Genomic DNA, 17,523 nt, shown 5'->3' with positions numbered 1-17,523 from the left:
AGGGATTATATTTCAGTGTGGGAAAACAAACAGGTAACTTAAAAAGTTGTTTTAGGGACTTTCCTGGTGGTCCAGTGGTTAAGACATTGTCTGCCAGTGCAGGGGCTGTGGGTTCAATTCCTCTTCAGGGAGTTAAGATCTCACATGCCCTGCAGCCAAAAAACAAAGCGTAAAACAGAAATAATATTGTAACAAATTCAATAGACTTTAAAAATGGTCCACATCAAAAAATATTTTAAAAACTTAAAAAATAAAAATTGTGTTCTATGTTAGATAATTATTATAGAGATCAAAAAGCAGAAAAGGAAAAGGGAGGATGTGGGATGTCGTTGGTATAACTATAATTAGTATGCATAAAAGGTTTCTTTGAGAAGGTGGCATTTGTTAAAAGAGACAAAGGGAAGAAAGGAAGGAATAATATTCCAGAAAGAAAATAAATCAGCCTGAATTGAACCTGAAGTTAAAATGTACCTGGTAGAGTCTACAAACAGCAAGGAGGCCATCGTGTCTGAAACAGAATGAGTGGAAGGAAGAATAGCCAGAGATAAAATTACAGACATATGAAAACAGATAATATAGTTCCATTACTTTGACTACATTTAGGAATAAAATTTCTACTCCGAGATAGAATTCTACTAGAGAGTTTTGAATAGACAAATAAGTAGATTAAATTTCCATGTTAATGAAACTATAATGGTTTCTGTGTTGAGAACAGAATGTGAGAAGACTAAGACAGGGAGACCAGGAAAGAGGTTACTCCAGTAAACAAAGTAAAATATTGGTAGATTGAGCCAAAGTGGTAAAGGTAGAATTAGTAATAAGTGTTTGACTTTGTGGGGAGCTTCCCAGGTGTCTTATTGGTAAAGAATCCATTTGCCAGTGCAAGAGACCCAGGAGACTCAGGTTCAATCACTGAGTCAGGAAGATATCCTGGAGGAGGAAATGGCAGCCCACTCCAGTATACTGGCTTAGTAAATCCCATGGAAATAGGAACCTGGTGGGCTACAGTCCATGAGATCACAAAGAGTCAGACACAACTTAGTGAGTAAACACACACACGATTGATTTTTGTCCATATTTTTAACATAAAGCTAGAAAATGTTGTTCTTTGATTGGATATGGGATATGAGAGAAAAGAGTAAAATGACTTCAAGTTTTTGGTGTAAACAGCTGAGAAAAAGAGAAAGTATTTAGTAACACACTGTCAAAACTATGGGGAAACAAGCAAGGAGAGGAAGAGTTTTGTTTTGGACAAATTAAAATTGAGACACTCAATACAAATCAAAGTGAAGCTTTCCAATTGTGAGATAATCTTCATGACCTGGATAACTGTGATGGTGTGATCACTCACCTGGAGCCAGACATCCTGGAATGTGAAGTCAAATGGGCTTTAGGAAGCATCACTATGAACAGAGCTAATGGAGGTGATGGAATTCCAGTTGAGCTATTTCAAATCCTAAAAGATGATGCTGTGAAAGTGCTGGACTCAATATGCCAGCAAATTTGGAAAACTCAGCACTGGGCACAGGACTGGCAAAGGTCGGTTTTCATTCCAGTCTCAAAGAAAGGCAATGCCAAAGAACATTCAAACTACTGCACGATTGCCCTCATCTAACATGCTAGCAAAGTAATTCTCAAAACTCTCTAAGATGGGCTTCAACAGTACATGAACTGTGAACTTCCATGTATTCAAGCTGGATTTAGAGAAGGCAGAGGAACCAGAGATCAATTTGCCAACATCCTTTGGATCATAGAAAAAGTAAGAGAGTTCCAGAAAAACATCTGCTGCTGCTGCTGCTGCTAAGTCACTTCAGTTGTGTCCAACTCTGTGCAACCCCATAGATGGCAGCCTACCAGGATCCCCCATCCCTGGGATTCTCCAGGCAAGAACAATGGAGTGGGTTGCCATTTCCTTCTCTAATGCATGAAAGTGAAAAGTGAAAGTGAAGTCGCTCAGTTGTTTCCGACTCTTAGCAACCCCAGGGACTGCAGCCCACCAGGCTCCTCTGTCCATGGGACTCTGCAAGCAAGAGTACTGGAGTGGGGTGCCGTTGCCTTCTCCAAGAAAAACATCTACTTCTGCTTTATTGATTACGTCAAAGTCTTTGACTCTGTGGATCACAACAAACTATATCTGCCTCCTTAGAAATCTGTTTGCAGGTCAGGAAGCAACAGTTAGAACAAGACATGGAATAAAAGACTGATTTTAAACTGGGAAAGGAGTACATCAAGGCTGTATATTGTCACTCTGCTCATTTAACTTATATGCAGAGTACATCATGTGAAATGCTAGCCTGGATGAAGCACAAGCTGGAAACAAGATTGCCCAGAGAAATATCACTAACCTCAGATATGCAGATGACACCACCCTTATGGAAGAAAGTGAAGAGGAACTAAAGAGCCTTCTGATGAAAGTGAAAGAGGAGACTGAAAATGCTGGCTTGAAGCTCAACATTCAAAAAACTAAGATCATGGCATCCAGTCCCATCACTACATGGCAAATAGATGGGGAAACCATGGAAACAGTGGCAGACTTTATTTTCTTGACTCCAAAATCACTACAGATGCCTAGTGCAGCCATGAAATTAAAAGATGCTTGTTCCTTAAAAGAAAAGCTATGACCAACCTAGACAGTATATTAAAAAGCAGACACATTTCCTTGCTGACAAAGGTCCATCTAGTCAAGGCTATGGTTTTCCAGTAGTCATGTATGGATGTGAGAGTCAGACTGTAAAGAAAGCTGAGCCCCAAAGAATTGATGCTATTGAACTGTGGTGTTGGAGAAGACTCTTGAGAGTCCCTTGGACTGCAAGGAGATCCAACCAGTCCATCCTAAGGGAAATCAGTCCTAAATATTCATTGGAAGGACTGATGCTGAAACTGAAACTCCAATACTTTGGTTACCTGATGTGAAGAACTGACTAATTGGAAAAGACCCTGATTTGGGCAAAGATTGAAGGCAGGAGGAGAAGGGGACAACAGAGGATGAGATGGTTGTATGGCATCACAAACTCAATGGACATGAGTTTGAGCATGCTCTGGAAGTTGGTGACAGACAGGAAAGCCTGGGGTACTGCAGTCCATGGGGTTGCAAAGAGTCGTACACGAATGAGTGACTGAACTGAACTGAAACTAATGAAATTGAAAATTTTACATCATTGGTAATATATAAAATGTAGAGTCAGTATATATATATATATATTTTAAAGTTATATGATGCAGTGACATCATCAAAGGAAGGAGCTTGAGAAGGGGAAAGTTCAAAAACTAAACTTCTGAATCATCCAAAGCTTTGACTCAGTGAAATGATAATCAGTTAAAAGACTGAAAATAAATCGTAAATGAATTAGATTGAAAACAATCTAATTGTTGTTCTTGTCAGCCAAGCGAACAAGGCATTTCAAGACAGTGAAAATTACCAATTGTACAAATTATGTTTAAAAATTAGTAAGATAAGAACTGAAAAGTGGCATGGATTTGGCATCATGGAAGTCTTTGGTAACTATTACAACAGAAATACTGATAGAGTTATGGGAATAAAAGCCTCATCAGAGTGAGAATGAGATTCCATTAACGCGGAAGTCACAACTTAGATATAGAGAATATGGTGAGCTTTTTGTATTTGGCCATAAGAAAAGCATAAAAAATAGAGCAGTAATTGGAGAAATTAACGAGGTGACAGTTTCTTTAAGATGAGTACATGCTAAGTCACCTCAGTCATATCTGACTCTTTGCAGCCCCATGGACTGTAGCCTGGCAGGCTCCTCAGTCCATGAGATTCTCTAGGCAAAAGTACTGGAGTGGGTTGCCATTTCCTTCTCTAGGGGATCTTCCCAACCCAGGGATCTAACCTACATCTCTTGAATCTCCTGCCTTGGCAGGTGCAATGTTTACAACTAGCACCACAAGATGGGAAAAATCAAATCAGTTTATGCCATTGGGAATAACCTGTAATGAGTGGAATATTAGTGATACAGGACAGAAAGTTAAGAATTGCAGGAGAATGTCTTTGCTGGCAAAGAGGCATGGGACTGGGTGCACAAATGAAATGGTTCTCCTTATATAGAATCACAGGCAGAACATATTTTGTAACAGGAAGTAAAGAGATGGTTGGGTAGTTGTCCTGTTTCATTCTGATATTTCTTCTGATTGCTTTCCTTTTCATACTGAAGTAATAAGGAAGATCATTAGGAGATGATGAGAATAGGGAGGATTTTTCATGAAGACAAAAGGAAAATGTTATCCAGAGCAGTGTGATAGTGAATGAACGAGGCAAATATACCATGATTGTGTCTTTTGGACCCACTCTAACTTTCATGATTATGTAAAGGGAGAGCAATCTGCATGATTTCCAGCATTTTTCAAGCCACATTCAGCCAAACAACTTAGGCACTGAGATTTAAAAAGAAAGTGAATGTGTTAGTCACTCCGTTGTGCCAGGCTCCTCTGGCAGTTCTCCCTGGAGTTCTCCAAGCAAGAATACTGGGGTGGGTAGCCAATCCCTTCTCCAGGGGATCTTCCTGACCCAAGGATCTCCTCAGTTCAATTCAGTTCAGTCACTCACTTGTGTCTGACTCTATACCACCCCATGGACTGCAGCATGCCCGACTTCCCTGTCCATCACCAACTCTTGGAGCTTACTCAAACTCATGTCCAACAAGTCGGTGATGCCATCCAAGTATCTCATCATCTGTTGTTCGCTTCTCCAGCCTTCAAACTTTCCCAAAATCAGGGTGTTTTCCAATTAGTCACTTCTTTGCATCAGGTGGCCAAAGTATTAGAATTTCAGCTTCAGCATCAGTCCTTCCAATGAATATTTAGGATGGACTGGTTGGATCTCCTTGCAGCCCAAGGGACTCTCAAGAGTCTTCTCCAACACCACAGTTCAATAGCACCAATTCTTGAGCACTCAGTTTTCTTTATAATCCAACTCTCACATTCATACATGACTACTGGAAAAACCATAGTCTTGACTAGACAGACCTTTGTTGGCAAAGTAATGTCTCTGCTTTTTAATATGCTGTCTAGGTTGGTCACAGATTTTCTTTCAGGGAGCAAGCATTTTTTAATTTCATGGCTGCAGTCACCATCTGCAGTGATTTTGGAACCCAAGAAAATAAAGCCTGCCACTGTTTCCATGGTTTCCCCATCTATTTGCCATGAAGTGATGGGACTGGATGTCATGATCTTAGTTTTTTGAATGTTGAGCTTTAAGCCAGCTTTTTTACTTTCCTCTTTCACTTTCATCAAGAGGCTCTTTAGTTCTTCTTCGCTTTCTTCCATAAGGGTGGTGTCATCTGCATATTTGAGGTTATTGATATTACTCCTGGCAATCTTCATTCCAGCTGGTGCTTCATCCAGCCTGGCATTTCGCATGATGTACTCTGCATATAGGTAAAATAAGCACGGTGACAATATACAGCCTTGATGTACTCCTTTCCTGATTTGGAACCAGTCATGTCCGGTTCTAACTGTTGCTTCTTGACCTGCATACAGATTTCTCAGAAGACAGGTAGGTGTTCTGGTATTCCCATCTCTTTAAGTATTTTCCACAGTTTGTGTACAGTCCAAGGCTTTGGCGTAGTCAATAAAGCAGAAGTAGATGTTTTTCTTGAACTCTGGTGCTTTTTCGATGATCCAATGGATGTTGGCAATTTGATCTCTGTTTCCTCCTAAATTGTGAAATTTATGAGTCTTGTCTTTTATAATCGAAGATTACTGGCAAGGTTTGTGGTAGAATGTCCATCAGTTTGGGTCTAGTTGATGTCTTCTGAGGATGGTGGCTCAGATGGAAAAGGGTCTGCCTGCAATGCAGAATAGCTGGGTTCAATCCCTGGGTTGGGAAGGTCCCACTGGAGAGGGAATGGCTACTCTGATAGATAATGTTTCCTGATAGATATTTTGTGTTATGATTGTACTTTCATTTTAGTATTAAATAATTTGTAAATTATTTAATGTATTTTATTGCACTAAATAATATAAATTTGTAATTAATATTTAATGTAAGTTATTTATAGATTTTAATGTAAACATTTTATAAATCATACATGTAGTTAACATGTCTACTCTGGTTTTCTTTAGCTAAAAATTACAATTCTTACAATTTCTGAAATGAACATGTATTGTGTTTTTAGGTTCATTTAGGATCCAAAGCACCTGAGTGTTACTTTCCTAAAGAAGACAACTCTTATTTAGTCCACTCAACTCAGTACTCATCAGTGGGTATAACAGCTGACCTCCAGCTGAATACTGCAAATCGAATAAAGCTGCCTTCCGATTCCATTTCGTCTCTTCGTGTGGAGGTGAAATATCACAAAGATGATATGTTGCAGTTTAAGGTATGTTTATTATAAACTATCACAATGCATGATTCATCTCTCAAGAAAAATTTTAAATAGATTAGGTGCTTGAGTTTTTCATGTAATATTAAGGATTGTTAATTGGATTGATGATCTTTTGATTCTATAAAGCTTTTATTGTCTTCCTACAGAGCTCATAGCTAGATGCACAATAAGTAAAACTTTCTGTTTTTGCTAGCTTTTTGAATAAGTAAGCATATAGTGGTGATTTTTAATTATTTAAATTCTTGATAAATTGATAAATCGTTTAGTTGGACTCTGTTGGTTGTTCCATTCAAGTAAACAAAATAGGACAAAACAAACACAATAAGATCCTTATTGTTTCCATTCTTTTTAAACAGTGATCTGAAGTTTATGGCCAATACAGTAAGAAACACGAAAGAGATAATTTCTTTCAATAGTTATACTTAGCAGTTATTTTTTACTTAAGAGCACTGAAGAACTCCATTAAGAAAATTATTAGAAATGGTACTGACTTATATATGACAAATGGAAAGCAATTTCAACTCATACATATGCCGACATTTAACTGAAGAAATACAATCTGGAATAAAATATTAAAATACTTAACACCCTTTATTTTTTTAATATAAATTTATTTATTTTAATTGGAGGCTAATAAAAATGAAAGAAATTAAAGACAAATACAAAAAATGAGAAAACTAAGTGTTTATCCTCATCAGCAAGGAAATAAATGGCAATTAAAAAAAAAAGTGTTTTCTTGTTTAACAAAGAATAGTATTAGAGTACATATGTTAATAAGAATGTTCATTAATACACCAATTCTGGAAAACAGTTTACCAATAGATATCAAGGATCCTACAAATTGTAATATATTCTGACCTAATATTATCACTTGTAAGTAATATACTAAGTAAAGATGTGAATGAAGATAAATTAGCATTAATATTCATTGTAAAATCATACATAAGGCAAAAATATTGAGGCAACTGTGTCTAACCATGAGTGGTAAATAATTTTGTGTATCCATATAAGTGAATATCTAGCTCTGAAACTTCTCTTCTTTAAGAGGTCTTACTGTATGAAAAAATGAATTACAAAACATTAAAACAGGTAAAATACAGTACATAATTTAATTCATTATACATCTATATATGTTTATGGAATTTGAAATAGATATATGGGCCATGGATACAAAATTAAGAATTATGTAAATAAGAATTTAAATGTTCTTGTTTGAGGCATTATTTAAATTATTTAGTGATATGTACCTAAATATATTGGGCTTCCCTGATAATTCAGCTGCTAAAGAATCCGACCTGCAATGCAGGAGACAACAGTTTGATTCCTGGGTCATGAAGTTCCCCTGGAGACAGGATAGGCTACCACTCCAGTATTCCCTGGTTTCCCTGGTGGCTCAGATGGTAAATAATCTGCCTACAATGTGGGAGACCTGGGTTCCTGGGTTGGAAAGATCATGGCAGCCCACTCCAGTATTCTTGCTTGGAGAATCCCCATGGACAGAGGAGCCTGGCAGGCTATAGTCCATGGGGTCACAAAGAATCTAATATGTCACTATTAAGAACTAAACATATCTCTTTTCATTATTTCTCTGTAATAGATTTATGATGCCCAAAATAAGAGATATGAAGTTCCAGTACCATTGAACATTCCAAATACACCAACAAGTACTTATGAAACTAGACTTTATGATGTTGAAATCAAGGAAAATCCTTTTGGCATTCAGATTCGAAGAAGAAGCACAAGAAGAGTTATGTAAGTAATTAAATTACTTGATATGAAGGACATTTTCATTTTAGCTTAGGTGGCAAAGTTGGATGATTATTTTCACAGCCTTCACTGTGCTACTTACTGTGTCATCAAATCAAAAGTGGCTTTAAAGGTATTAAATAATTGGCTTATTTTAACATTCAAAAACAAAAGTTAGTGAGCCGTCAACAATTGGTCTAAGATTTTATTGACACTTTGGATGTGATGAATTTGATTATTAAATATCAGACCCATTCTTCTATTCAAGCTGAGAGCAAAAATAAAGACTCATGTTGAAAAGCCTGAGGAGTGTTGTCAAAATAAGTATTTATAAATGTGTTTAGAAATATGTCAATATTTTACTAGAACGATTGAAATTGGAGTTTTTTAGTTCTGGATTTTGATGAAGTTAATACTATCTCTGTCAGGAATCAATGAAAGGAAGTTTAGATTCATGCATATAGATATGATTTTTATGTTCAATGAATAAATTTAATTTTTAAAATATTTCCTTTATTTTAGTGAAAAGTTCTACAAAGTACACTCTTATGTATTTTCTATTACAAAATACTTCTATGTAATTTAAGCTTTCCTTGCTATTCTTTACATGATATTGTCAGGATGTTTTCAGGTATTGTCAGTATGGATACAAATAATGAAGAAAAACATGTTATATTGTTTCAAAATGTTCAAGAGTTTCATTCTAAATGTTAAAAAGCTAAATGATTTTGTGGAAAATCCCTGGTTCAGAGACATTATTTATTGTTATTCAGGCAGCATTATTCTTTAGCAAATACTTTTCCAAAATCATTAATATAAAAATATGAATATGTTCCAAATTTTTTGTAATAATATGTTTTCTTCCTCTGCCAACTTTCTTTTCCTCTTCTTTTATCTTCTTATTGTAAATGACATTCTCTGTAACACATTTCTTCTGGATTTCTTTGTAAACACGTTTTTACAAATATAAATTAAAAGATGAAGAAAATGATAGGATATAGTAATAGAGTTTGAAATTAAAATATACATATGTGTTATTTATTTTGATATTGATTTCTTTTTATTCTATATGTAGTAAAAGTTTGCTGATTCTCTCAAGAGAACAGGAAAATGAAGGACTTTCAATTCTTAGGACATTTATTACTTCTAGGTCGTATATTATTTATATATTATATTGATTTTATTTTAAAAACTGATATATATCTAAAGACACATATAGTCATAATAAGATTATGAATTTGTAAAACATATTTTGATATTTGTTATGTTAGCCACAAAAGTATTGGAATAATCTATTTCCATCTATATCTGGGTATGGTAAGCCCTATATAGGGAAAAATACTACTGATTTTAACATCACCTAAGAAAGAATTACCATTATTATTTTGATCCTATTTGTATGCATATACAGGAATAAAATTGTTTTCTTTTGTTTTCAGTTGGGATTCTCGCCTTCCTGGTTTTGCTTTTAACAACCAGTTCATTCAGATATCTACCCGCCTGCCTTCAGAATATGTGTATGGTTTTGGGGAAATGGAACACACAACATTTAAGCGTGACCTGAACTGGCATACTTGGGGAATGTTCACAAGAGACCAACCCCCTGGTGTAAGTACCAGTATTTGACTACCATAAGTGGCAACTAAGATACAGCCATCTCTTTGTTGGCCTGTATTTCAATATTGAAACAATAAAAGGGACTAGAAATCATGACAGTTGCTGGAGTGTTTTTCTGAAAAACAAAAAGTCACAATAAAGTACAGGTGAAAGTAAATGACTAATCAGATAACATCATTGACTACAGTGAGAAGTGAGGTCGTGACCCAATTGCTTACTCTCTCAACTGCATAGAAAGAACATTCAGATTCAATATTCCCTGCCAAATCCATGTTTACTTTCAGCTTTTAAAAAATAACTGGCTAAGGTTCTCCTTGAAATTTTCTTTTTTTACCCCTTAGATAAAGATTGGATTCTCACTTTTTCCTTTGTTACCCTAAGCTGCAGTTGTGCATTTTTATGAGGTTATGCTGTTAGTTACAAGTTTAGGAAATATTTTTATATGCTCATGACACTTTCCCCAAAGTTTTGTCTTATTAATGGTGTATATTTCATGAATATTTAATATATTTCTCACAATTAATATTAACTATAATTACTCTAAATATATCAAAGTACATTTTAATAAAAATACTAGTTCATTTACATTTTTCATATGTCATGTGTACTTAAAGGATATATTCAGCATGAGATTATAAATGTGTATACTATCATAACCACTTTTTATTTTAAGGTGCTCATACAACTTTTATTTGTATCACAATAGTTCAAACTTATGAATGCTGTTTTTCATTTATTCCAGTTTGAAAGACCATGTCTTACCAAAGTTTACCTCTTTAAAACCCTTCAGGAACTTCCCTTGTGGTGCAGTGGTTAAAACTCCATACTGCCCCTGCAGGAAGCACAAGTTTGATCCTTGGTTGGGGAATCAAAAAAAAAACAAAAAAACAAAAACCCTTCAACATTAAGTATTGGCACTATTAGGTTCATATAACCTTGGTCTTAAATATATAAATTTTCTGTCACAAGCTACTCAGTTACTAGGATTCATTGTGGGTCAATGACACTAATTTGATTAGGGATCATCAACTTATAAGCTTTGTAATCTTGACATTGCATGACTCTGCGTATAGATTTTCCGTTCTGAAAAATTAAAAGATGATGCTGAAAATGAAATTAAATGCTCAGTAGGAGAAAAAAAGAATTATTATAGAAACTTAGATACCCCATTAAGTACTTAGGGAGATTGAGTACTTATCACTTTAATCATTAATAAAACATTCTATTATTGAAAAAGAAGTACCAATTCATAAATAAATTAAGATACATAATCTATGGAAAGAAACCCAACTATTCTAAAACCAGTGGTTTCTTTATGTAAGTTAATTTGGCAGTATTTGTGAGTGTTACACATTTGTATATTCATTCTCATACTCTAATGCACTAATGGTTTGAATAATAAATAAATTAAAAAAAAAGGGTTTGTTTTAATTCAGTCATAGTTTGGCTGTGCAATGAAGGAATATTTAAATTCCTAGGCTCAGTCTTATAGTGAATTTAAATATTACATTGACAAAAATTCACATGCTATTATTATTTAAATATACATTATGTTTATTTTTTTCAATTTTAGTACAAACTTAATTCCTATGGATTTCATCCCTATTACATGGCTCTGGAAGATGAGAACAATGCTCATGGAGTTCTCTTACTTAACAGCAATGCAATGGGTAAAACAATTTTTTAAAAATTTAAATTAAAAAATCATATTTTATGTGACTCAAATAAAATAATAACATATATAGACAAAATTTAATCATATTTTGGATTTCCAGATGTTACATTTCAGCCAATGCCTGCTCTGACATATCGCATGATTGGAGGAATCTTGGACTTTTATATGTTTTTGGGCCCATCTCCAGAAGTCACAACAAAGCAATACCATGAAGTATGATTGTGGATTTTAAAAAGAGATAAAGTTTTCTTTATAATATAAAGTATTTATCTTAGTTCACCAGGAATTTTTTTTTTCAAAGGTAATCGGCCAACCAGTCATGCCACCTTATTGGGCTTTGGGATTCCAGTTATGTCGTTATGGATACAGAAATACTTCACAAGTTGAAGAAGTATATAATGACATGGTGGCTGCCCAGATCCCCTATGTATGTATATCAATTTTTAAAACAGTGTTAAATATGTCATCTACAAAAGCAGAATAAAATAAACATACACTTTAAAATTATTTAAACATTTGACAAAAAGCAATGTGTAGTTTGTTAGTAGCACCAAATGAATTGGATATCAGATTATACTGATTGTCTTTAGCAGAGGGATAAAGAAAGGGCTAATACCATTATTTTTCCTTCTTTCTCATCAGTCTTATGACTGTAAGTTGTGCTAAACAAGTCACTATGCACTTGCTTTTCTCTGAGAAACTGTGTGTCTCATAGGTAGTCAAACACATTTATTGTCTTCTTTTAAATGAGAGTACGAATCCAGTGAACTTATTTCATCAACTGATATAACAAATTAAAGAAAAACAATTTGAGGTGAAACGATTTTTGCCATGGAATTGATGACAGCTGTCATAGAGAATCAGTGGGCTTGCAGAATATCCTCTTCCCTCAATGTGTGGGAAACTAAAGATTTTTAAGTATCCAGAAATAATCAGTTCCTGTGATTTTTATTTTTTAGCAACATTAAGAAATCTCAGGTATCCTCCTGGTAATATTTAAATATTAAAATCTAGAATGCTTTGTATATAAGAACTCACTCTAAGAAGAATAAGTAGAGTCTCATTTATAAGACATCAAGACACAGTAGAATCCAACATATGGTTCCTGAATACATTATTATAAGGAAATTAATTGTATAGGTTAATGATGTAGTGATATGAAAGTGAAAAAAAATTTTGAAGAAGATTTTTTCATTATTAGTCCTATGCTATCCATATTTTTGTAATATCTAGAAAAAGAAATTGTCTTTAACAGAAAATAATTTTTTAAAGTACTTTAGGCCTAAATTAAAGATTTAATAATATAATGCAAGCATTTATTCATGTAAATATATTTGTAAATATCTACTGGTAAATAATATTTTGCTTATTTAAGCTTAGGCTATTATTTTGAAAATGACTTTGGTGGATGATATAAGAATAACAAAATAATTGATGAATTTATTAATAATTTTTTCTCCTTTTATAATTTTAGAATTATTGAAATTATCCCATATTTGCCTTTTGTTTCCAGAAATAGAGCAATACTTTTTTTCCGTATACTGTACAAAATTCCAAGTTATCATTTAGTATAATTTCATGACCTCATAAGTCCTTTACTCTTATGTCTTATTTCTTTTGGGAATTATAAAACAAAAGATACTTATTTGAAAGGATTTTTACTTCTAAATCAGAATTACTATTTAATGAACTTTTAACAAAACATAGCATTTATATGAACTTGTTCTTAGAATATTTTGCATCTATACATGCTATTTTTATTTCTTGAATATCACATTACTCAATTCTCAAGCATTGAAACTTTCATACTACTATTACTTTTATAAACATGATAGAATGTGATGAACTCACTCTGCTGATTCTTACCACACTACAATTCTCATATTTTTCAGGATGTTCAGTACACAGATATTGATTACATGGAAAGGCAACTAGACTTTACAATTGATGATGAATTTCATGACCTTCCTCAGTTTGTTGACAAAATAAGAAGTGAGGGAATGAGGTACATTATTATCCTGGTCAGTACTTATATTTTATCTTCTTTTTTTAAATTTAATTGTATTTAATTTAATTGGAGGTATTTCATCTTCTATCTGAGCCTTATTATATTAGTTTTGTTCAGATTTCTCTTCTTAATGAGGGAGGAAAAGGTGTTTCAAAATATGAAACATGTAAGTTTGAATTCTACTCCCAAATCTAAACCTTTCTTCCTTTAACACTTCATTTACATGGGCAGCCACAAGGCTACCTTCATTCTTGGGTTTATCCATAGAGACCTAAGATTAAATAAAGCTGGGAGTCAAAGACAGGCTGTTTCTTAATAATCACCCAAGCTACAAACTGACCTCAGTTTATAGACACTATCACAAAGTGATGATGGATTTTTCTATTCCTTTAAGATTCTCATATCTTTCTCTGGGACTGCTTCTTACGCTTGTCATGTTTAAAAATTTGCCTTCAAATTAGTGATTCTATGGGGAGAATATTTCATCAATACATTACAAAAAGCAAGCTAGGCAGTTAGAAATCCCACTGGGGAAATAAAAGCAAAACAAAAATGCTAGTAATCTTGCTTATAATCATAGCTAACACATTTTCAAAAGTTCTTAAATTTTCCTTCTAAAAATTTAAAAAACAATCAAGCTAGAACACAAAAATTTATACCATCACGTGAAAAGATGCTCAAGATCACTCATTATCAGAGAAATGCAAATCAAAACCACTATGAGGTACCATTTCACGCCAGTCAGAATGGCTGTGATCCAAAAGTCTACAAGCAATAAATGCTGGTGAGGGTGTGGGGAAAAGGGAACTCTCTTACACTGTTGGTGGGAATGCAATCTAGTGCAGCCACTATGGAAAACAGTGTGGAGATTCCTTAAAAAACTGGAAATAGAACTGCCTTATGATCCAGCAATCCCACTGCTGGGCATAGACACTGAGGAAACCAGAATTGAAAGAGACACATGTACCCCAGTGTTCATCGCAGCACTGTTTATAATAGCCAGGACATGGAAGCAACCTAGATGTCCATCAACAGATGAATGGATAAGAAAGCTGTGGTACATATACACAATGGAGTATTACTCAGCCATTAAAAAGAATACATTTGAATCAGTTCTAATGAGGTGGATGAAACTGGAGCCCATTATACAGAGTGAAGTAAGCCAGAAAGAAAAACACCAATACAGTATACTAATGCATATATATGGAATTTAAAAAGATGGTAACAATAACTCTGTGTATGAGACAGCAAAAGAGACACTGATGTAGAGAACAGTCTTTTGGACTCTGTGGGAGAGGGAGAGGGTGGGATGATTTGGGAGAATGGCATTGAAATACGTATAATATCATATATGAAACGAGCCACCAGTCCAGGTTCGATGCACGATACTGGATGCTTGGGGCTGGTGCACTGGGATGACCCAGAGGGATGGTATGGGGAGGGAGGAGGGAGGAGGGTTCAGGATGGGGAACACATGTATGCCTGTGGCGGATTCAGTTCGATATTTGGCCAAACCAATACAATATTGTAAAGTTTAAAAAATAAAATAAAATAAAAATTTATACCATCAGTCCATCTGTCAGTCTATGTGATAATACAATACAATGATAATTTAAAAATGGAAAATTGTAATATTTCATAACAGCTACCCAGCGGGCTATACTTCCATATCATAGACACCTGTTTTGTATTTCATTTTCATTTTAGGATCCAGCAATTTCAGGAAATGAAACGAAGCCTTACCCTGCCTTTGAAAGAGGACAGGAGAAAGATGTCTTTGTCAAATGGCCTAACACAAGTGATATTTGTTGGGCAAAGGTATTGAATTGATAGCTTGAAATAAAATAAGTGTAAAAATGCTATTTTGTTGAAAGTTTCTACTTAATTAAGCTACTGTTAAGGCATATTCAGAAGAAGAGATACAATGATTTAATAGCTAATAAATAAAATAATAGATACTCCATGAGTTCAGTCCAAACTGTTAGAAAGAATTCATACATCATATGTCCAAATACTATTCGTTTCATCTTTCATTTGTTTTTTATATTTCTTGGTACCTTTGTGTTTTATTATAAAATTACTACTAATAAGATGGTTATTCATTATTCTATACTACAAAAGTCATTTAATATTTGTCAGTCAGTTCAGTTGCTCAGTCTTGTCCGACTATTTGCAACCCCATGAATTGCAGCACCCCGGGCCTCCCTGTCCATCACCATCACCCAGAGTTCACTCAAACTCTCGTCCATCGAGTCAGTGATGCCATCCAGCCATCTCATCCTCTGTCGTCCCCTTTTCCTCCTGCCCCCAATCCCTCCCAGCATCAGAGTCTTTTCCAACGAGTCAACTCTTTGAATAGAGGTAGCCAAAGTACTGGAGTTTCAGCTTTAGCATCAGTCCTTCCAAAGAAATACCAGGGCTGATCTCCTTCAGAATGGACTGGTTGGATCTCCTTGCAGTCCAAGGGACTCTCAAGAGTCTTCTCCAACACCACAGTTCAAAAGCATCAATTCTTCGGTGCTCAGCTTTCTTCACAGTCCAACTCTCACATTGTAATTCTCTTTAAAACATCTTGTATAATTGTAAACGGAGAAGGCAATGGCACCCCACTCCAGTACTTTTGCCTGGAAAATCCCATGGATGGAGGAGCCTGGTAGGCTGCAATCCATGGGGTTGCTAAGAGTCGGACACGACAGAGAGACTTCACTTTCACTTTTCACTTTCATGCATTGGAGAAGGAAATGGCAACCCACTCCAGTACTCTTGCCTGGAGAATCCCAGGGACGGGGGAGCCTGGTGGCTGCCGTCTATGGGGTCACACAGAGTCGGACACGACTGAAGTGTCTTAGCATAGCATAGCATTATTGTAAAAGCTATACCTATATTCCTTACTTGAACAGGGAACATAATTCATTGTATTTCATTTAGACAATAATATTCAGATCTGATTATATTAATACACTGTAGAAAACATCCTCCTTTGGCTTATACATAGAGTAAAGATGCTCAATACTCTATAAAAACCTAAATGGGAAAAGAATTTCAGAAACAATAGATGCATGTATATGTATATGAACTAACACAATATTATTAATCAACTATACTCCAATATAGAATACATTTTTTTTAAAGAGTAAAGAAAAAAATCCACTAGTCACAATTGAAATGAAAATAATTTCCATAGTGGGAGATGTAATTAAATGCAATGTGCAAGTCTATTTGGATCTTAGACCAAAAATATTAACATCAGTGATAAAAGTGGTGACATTTGAACATGGCCTATAGATTAGCTAGTAATATTGTATTAATGTTAACTTCTTGGTTTTGATAATTGTACAGTGGTTATAAATATATTACTATTAAGAGAAGCATGGTGAAGGGTATAGAAAAATACCAGGTATATTGTTTGTGACTTTTCTATAAGTCTGAGAGTATTTCAAAATAAAAAGATAAAGATAAAATAGAAAAAATTCTGTGGTAAAGGTGAAAAATCACAATGCTTTAAGAAACATGCAAGTATAGAATATTGATTATTAAAAGGCTTTGTGGGAGAGGGAGAGGGTGGGAAGATTTGGGAGAATGGCATTGAAACATGTAAAATATCATGTATGAAACGAGATGCCAGTCCAGGTTCAATGCACGATACTGGATGCTTGGGGCTAGTGCACTGGGACGACCCAGAGGGATGGTATGGGGAGGGAGGAGGGAGGAGGGTTCAGGATGGGGAACACATGTATACCTGTGGTGGATTCATTTTGATATTTGGCAAAACTAATACAATTATGTAAAGTTTAAAAATAAAATAAAATTAATTTTAAAAAAAGGGATTATTTCCCTCCTACTTTCTTCTAATTCTATATTTTTGTACATTTTTTCATTTTACTACCTTTTAAGCACTATTCTCTATCAGCAACTAATCTCTTATATGTAATTACCCTTCTGTGGATTCTACTTTCTACAACATAGATTTAAATCCCAGAGCTTTTGGCATGATTGAATCTGAGTCCTGTTTTGTGTTTGTGATTGGAGTAGAAGAAACATTGGTAGACTAAGAAGCAGTGACTGGAGTAGGAATATGGTGGTGAGAGGATTTTAGTACTACTGTGAAAACCAAGAGGATTATTTGCCTCAGT

General features: G+C 34.7%; 1 protein-coding gene across 1 annotated transcript in view; it reads left to right on the top strand.

Annotated features, from left to right (window-relative positions):
- SI (sucrase-isomaltase) overlaps positions 1-17,523 on the top strand; it is a 114,501-nt gene that overhangs the window by 56,412 nt on the left and 40,566 nt on the right. Inside the window, exons 25-32 of the mRNA XM_086414225.1 lie at positions 6,135-6,338; positions 7,942-8,096; positions 9,530-9,698; positions 11,281-11,377; positions 11,483-11,595; positions 11,684-11,809; positions 13,275-13,403; positions 15,098-15,208. Of these exons, the coding sequence (XP_086270351.1) occupies positions 6,135-6,338; positions 7,942-8,096; positions 9,530-9,698; positions 11,281-11,377; positions 11,483-11,595; positions 11,684-11,809; positions 13,275-13,403; positions 15,098-15,208 (1,104 nt within the window). The remainder of the gene's footprint in view (positions 1-6,134; positions 6,339-7,941; positions 8,097-9,529; positions 9,699-11,280; positions 11,378-11,482; positions 11,596-11,683; positions 11,810-13,274; positions 13,404-15,097; positions 15,209-17,523) is intronic.

The sequence above is a fragment of the Bos grunniens genome, chromosome 1 (genome assembly GCF_055505025.1).
Source record: "Bos grunniens cultivar Pamir isolate PY7600 chromosome 1, Bosgru_T2T1.0, whole genome shotgun sequence".
In the NCBI taxonomy this organism is placed as follows: Eukaryota; Metazoa; Chordata; class Mammalia; order Artiodactyla; family Bovidae; genus Bos; species Bos grunniens.
This window is presented reverse-complemented; position numbering and strand designations above follow the sequence as displayed.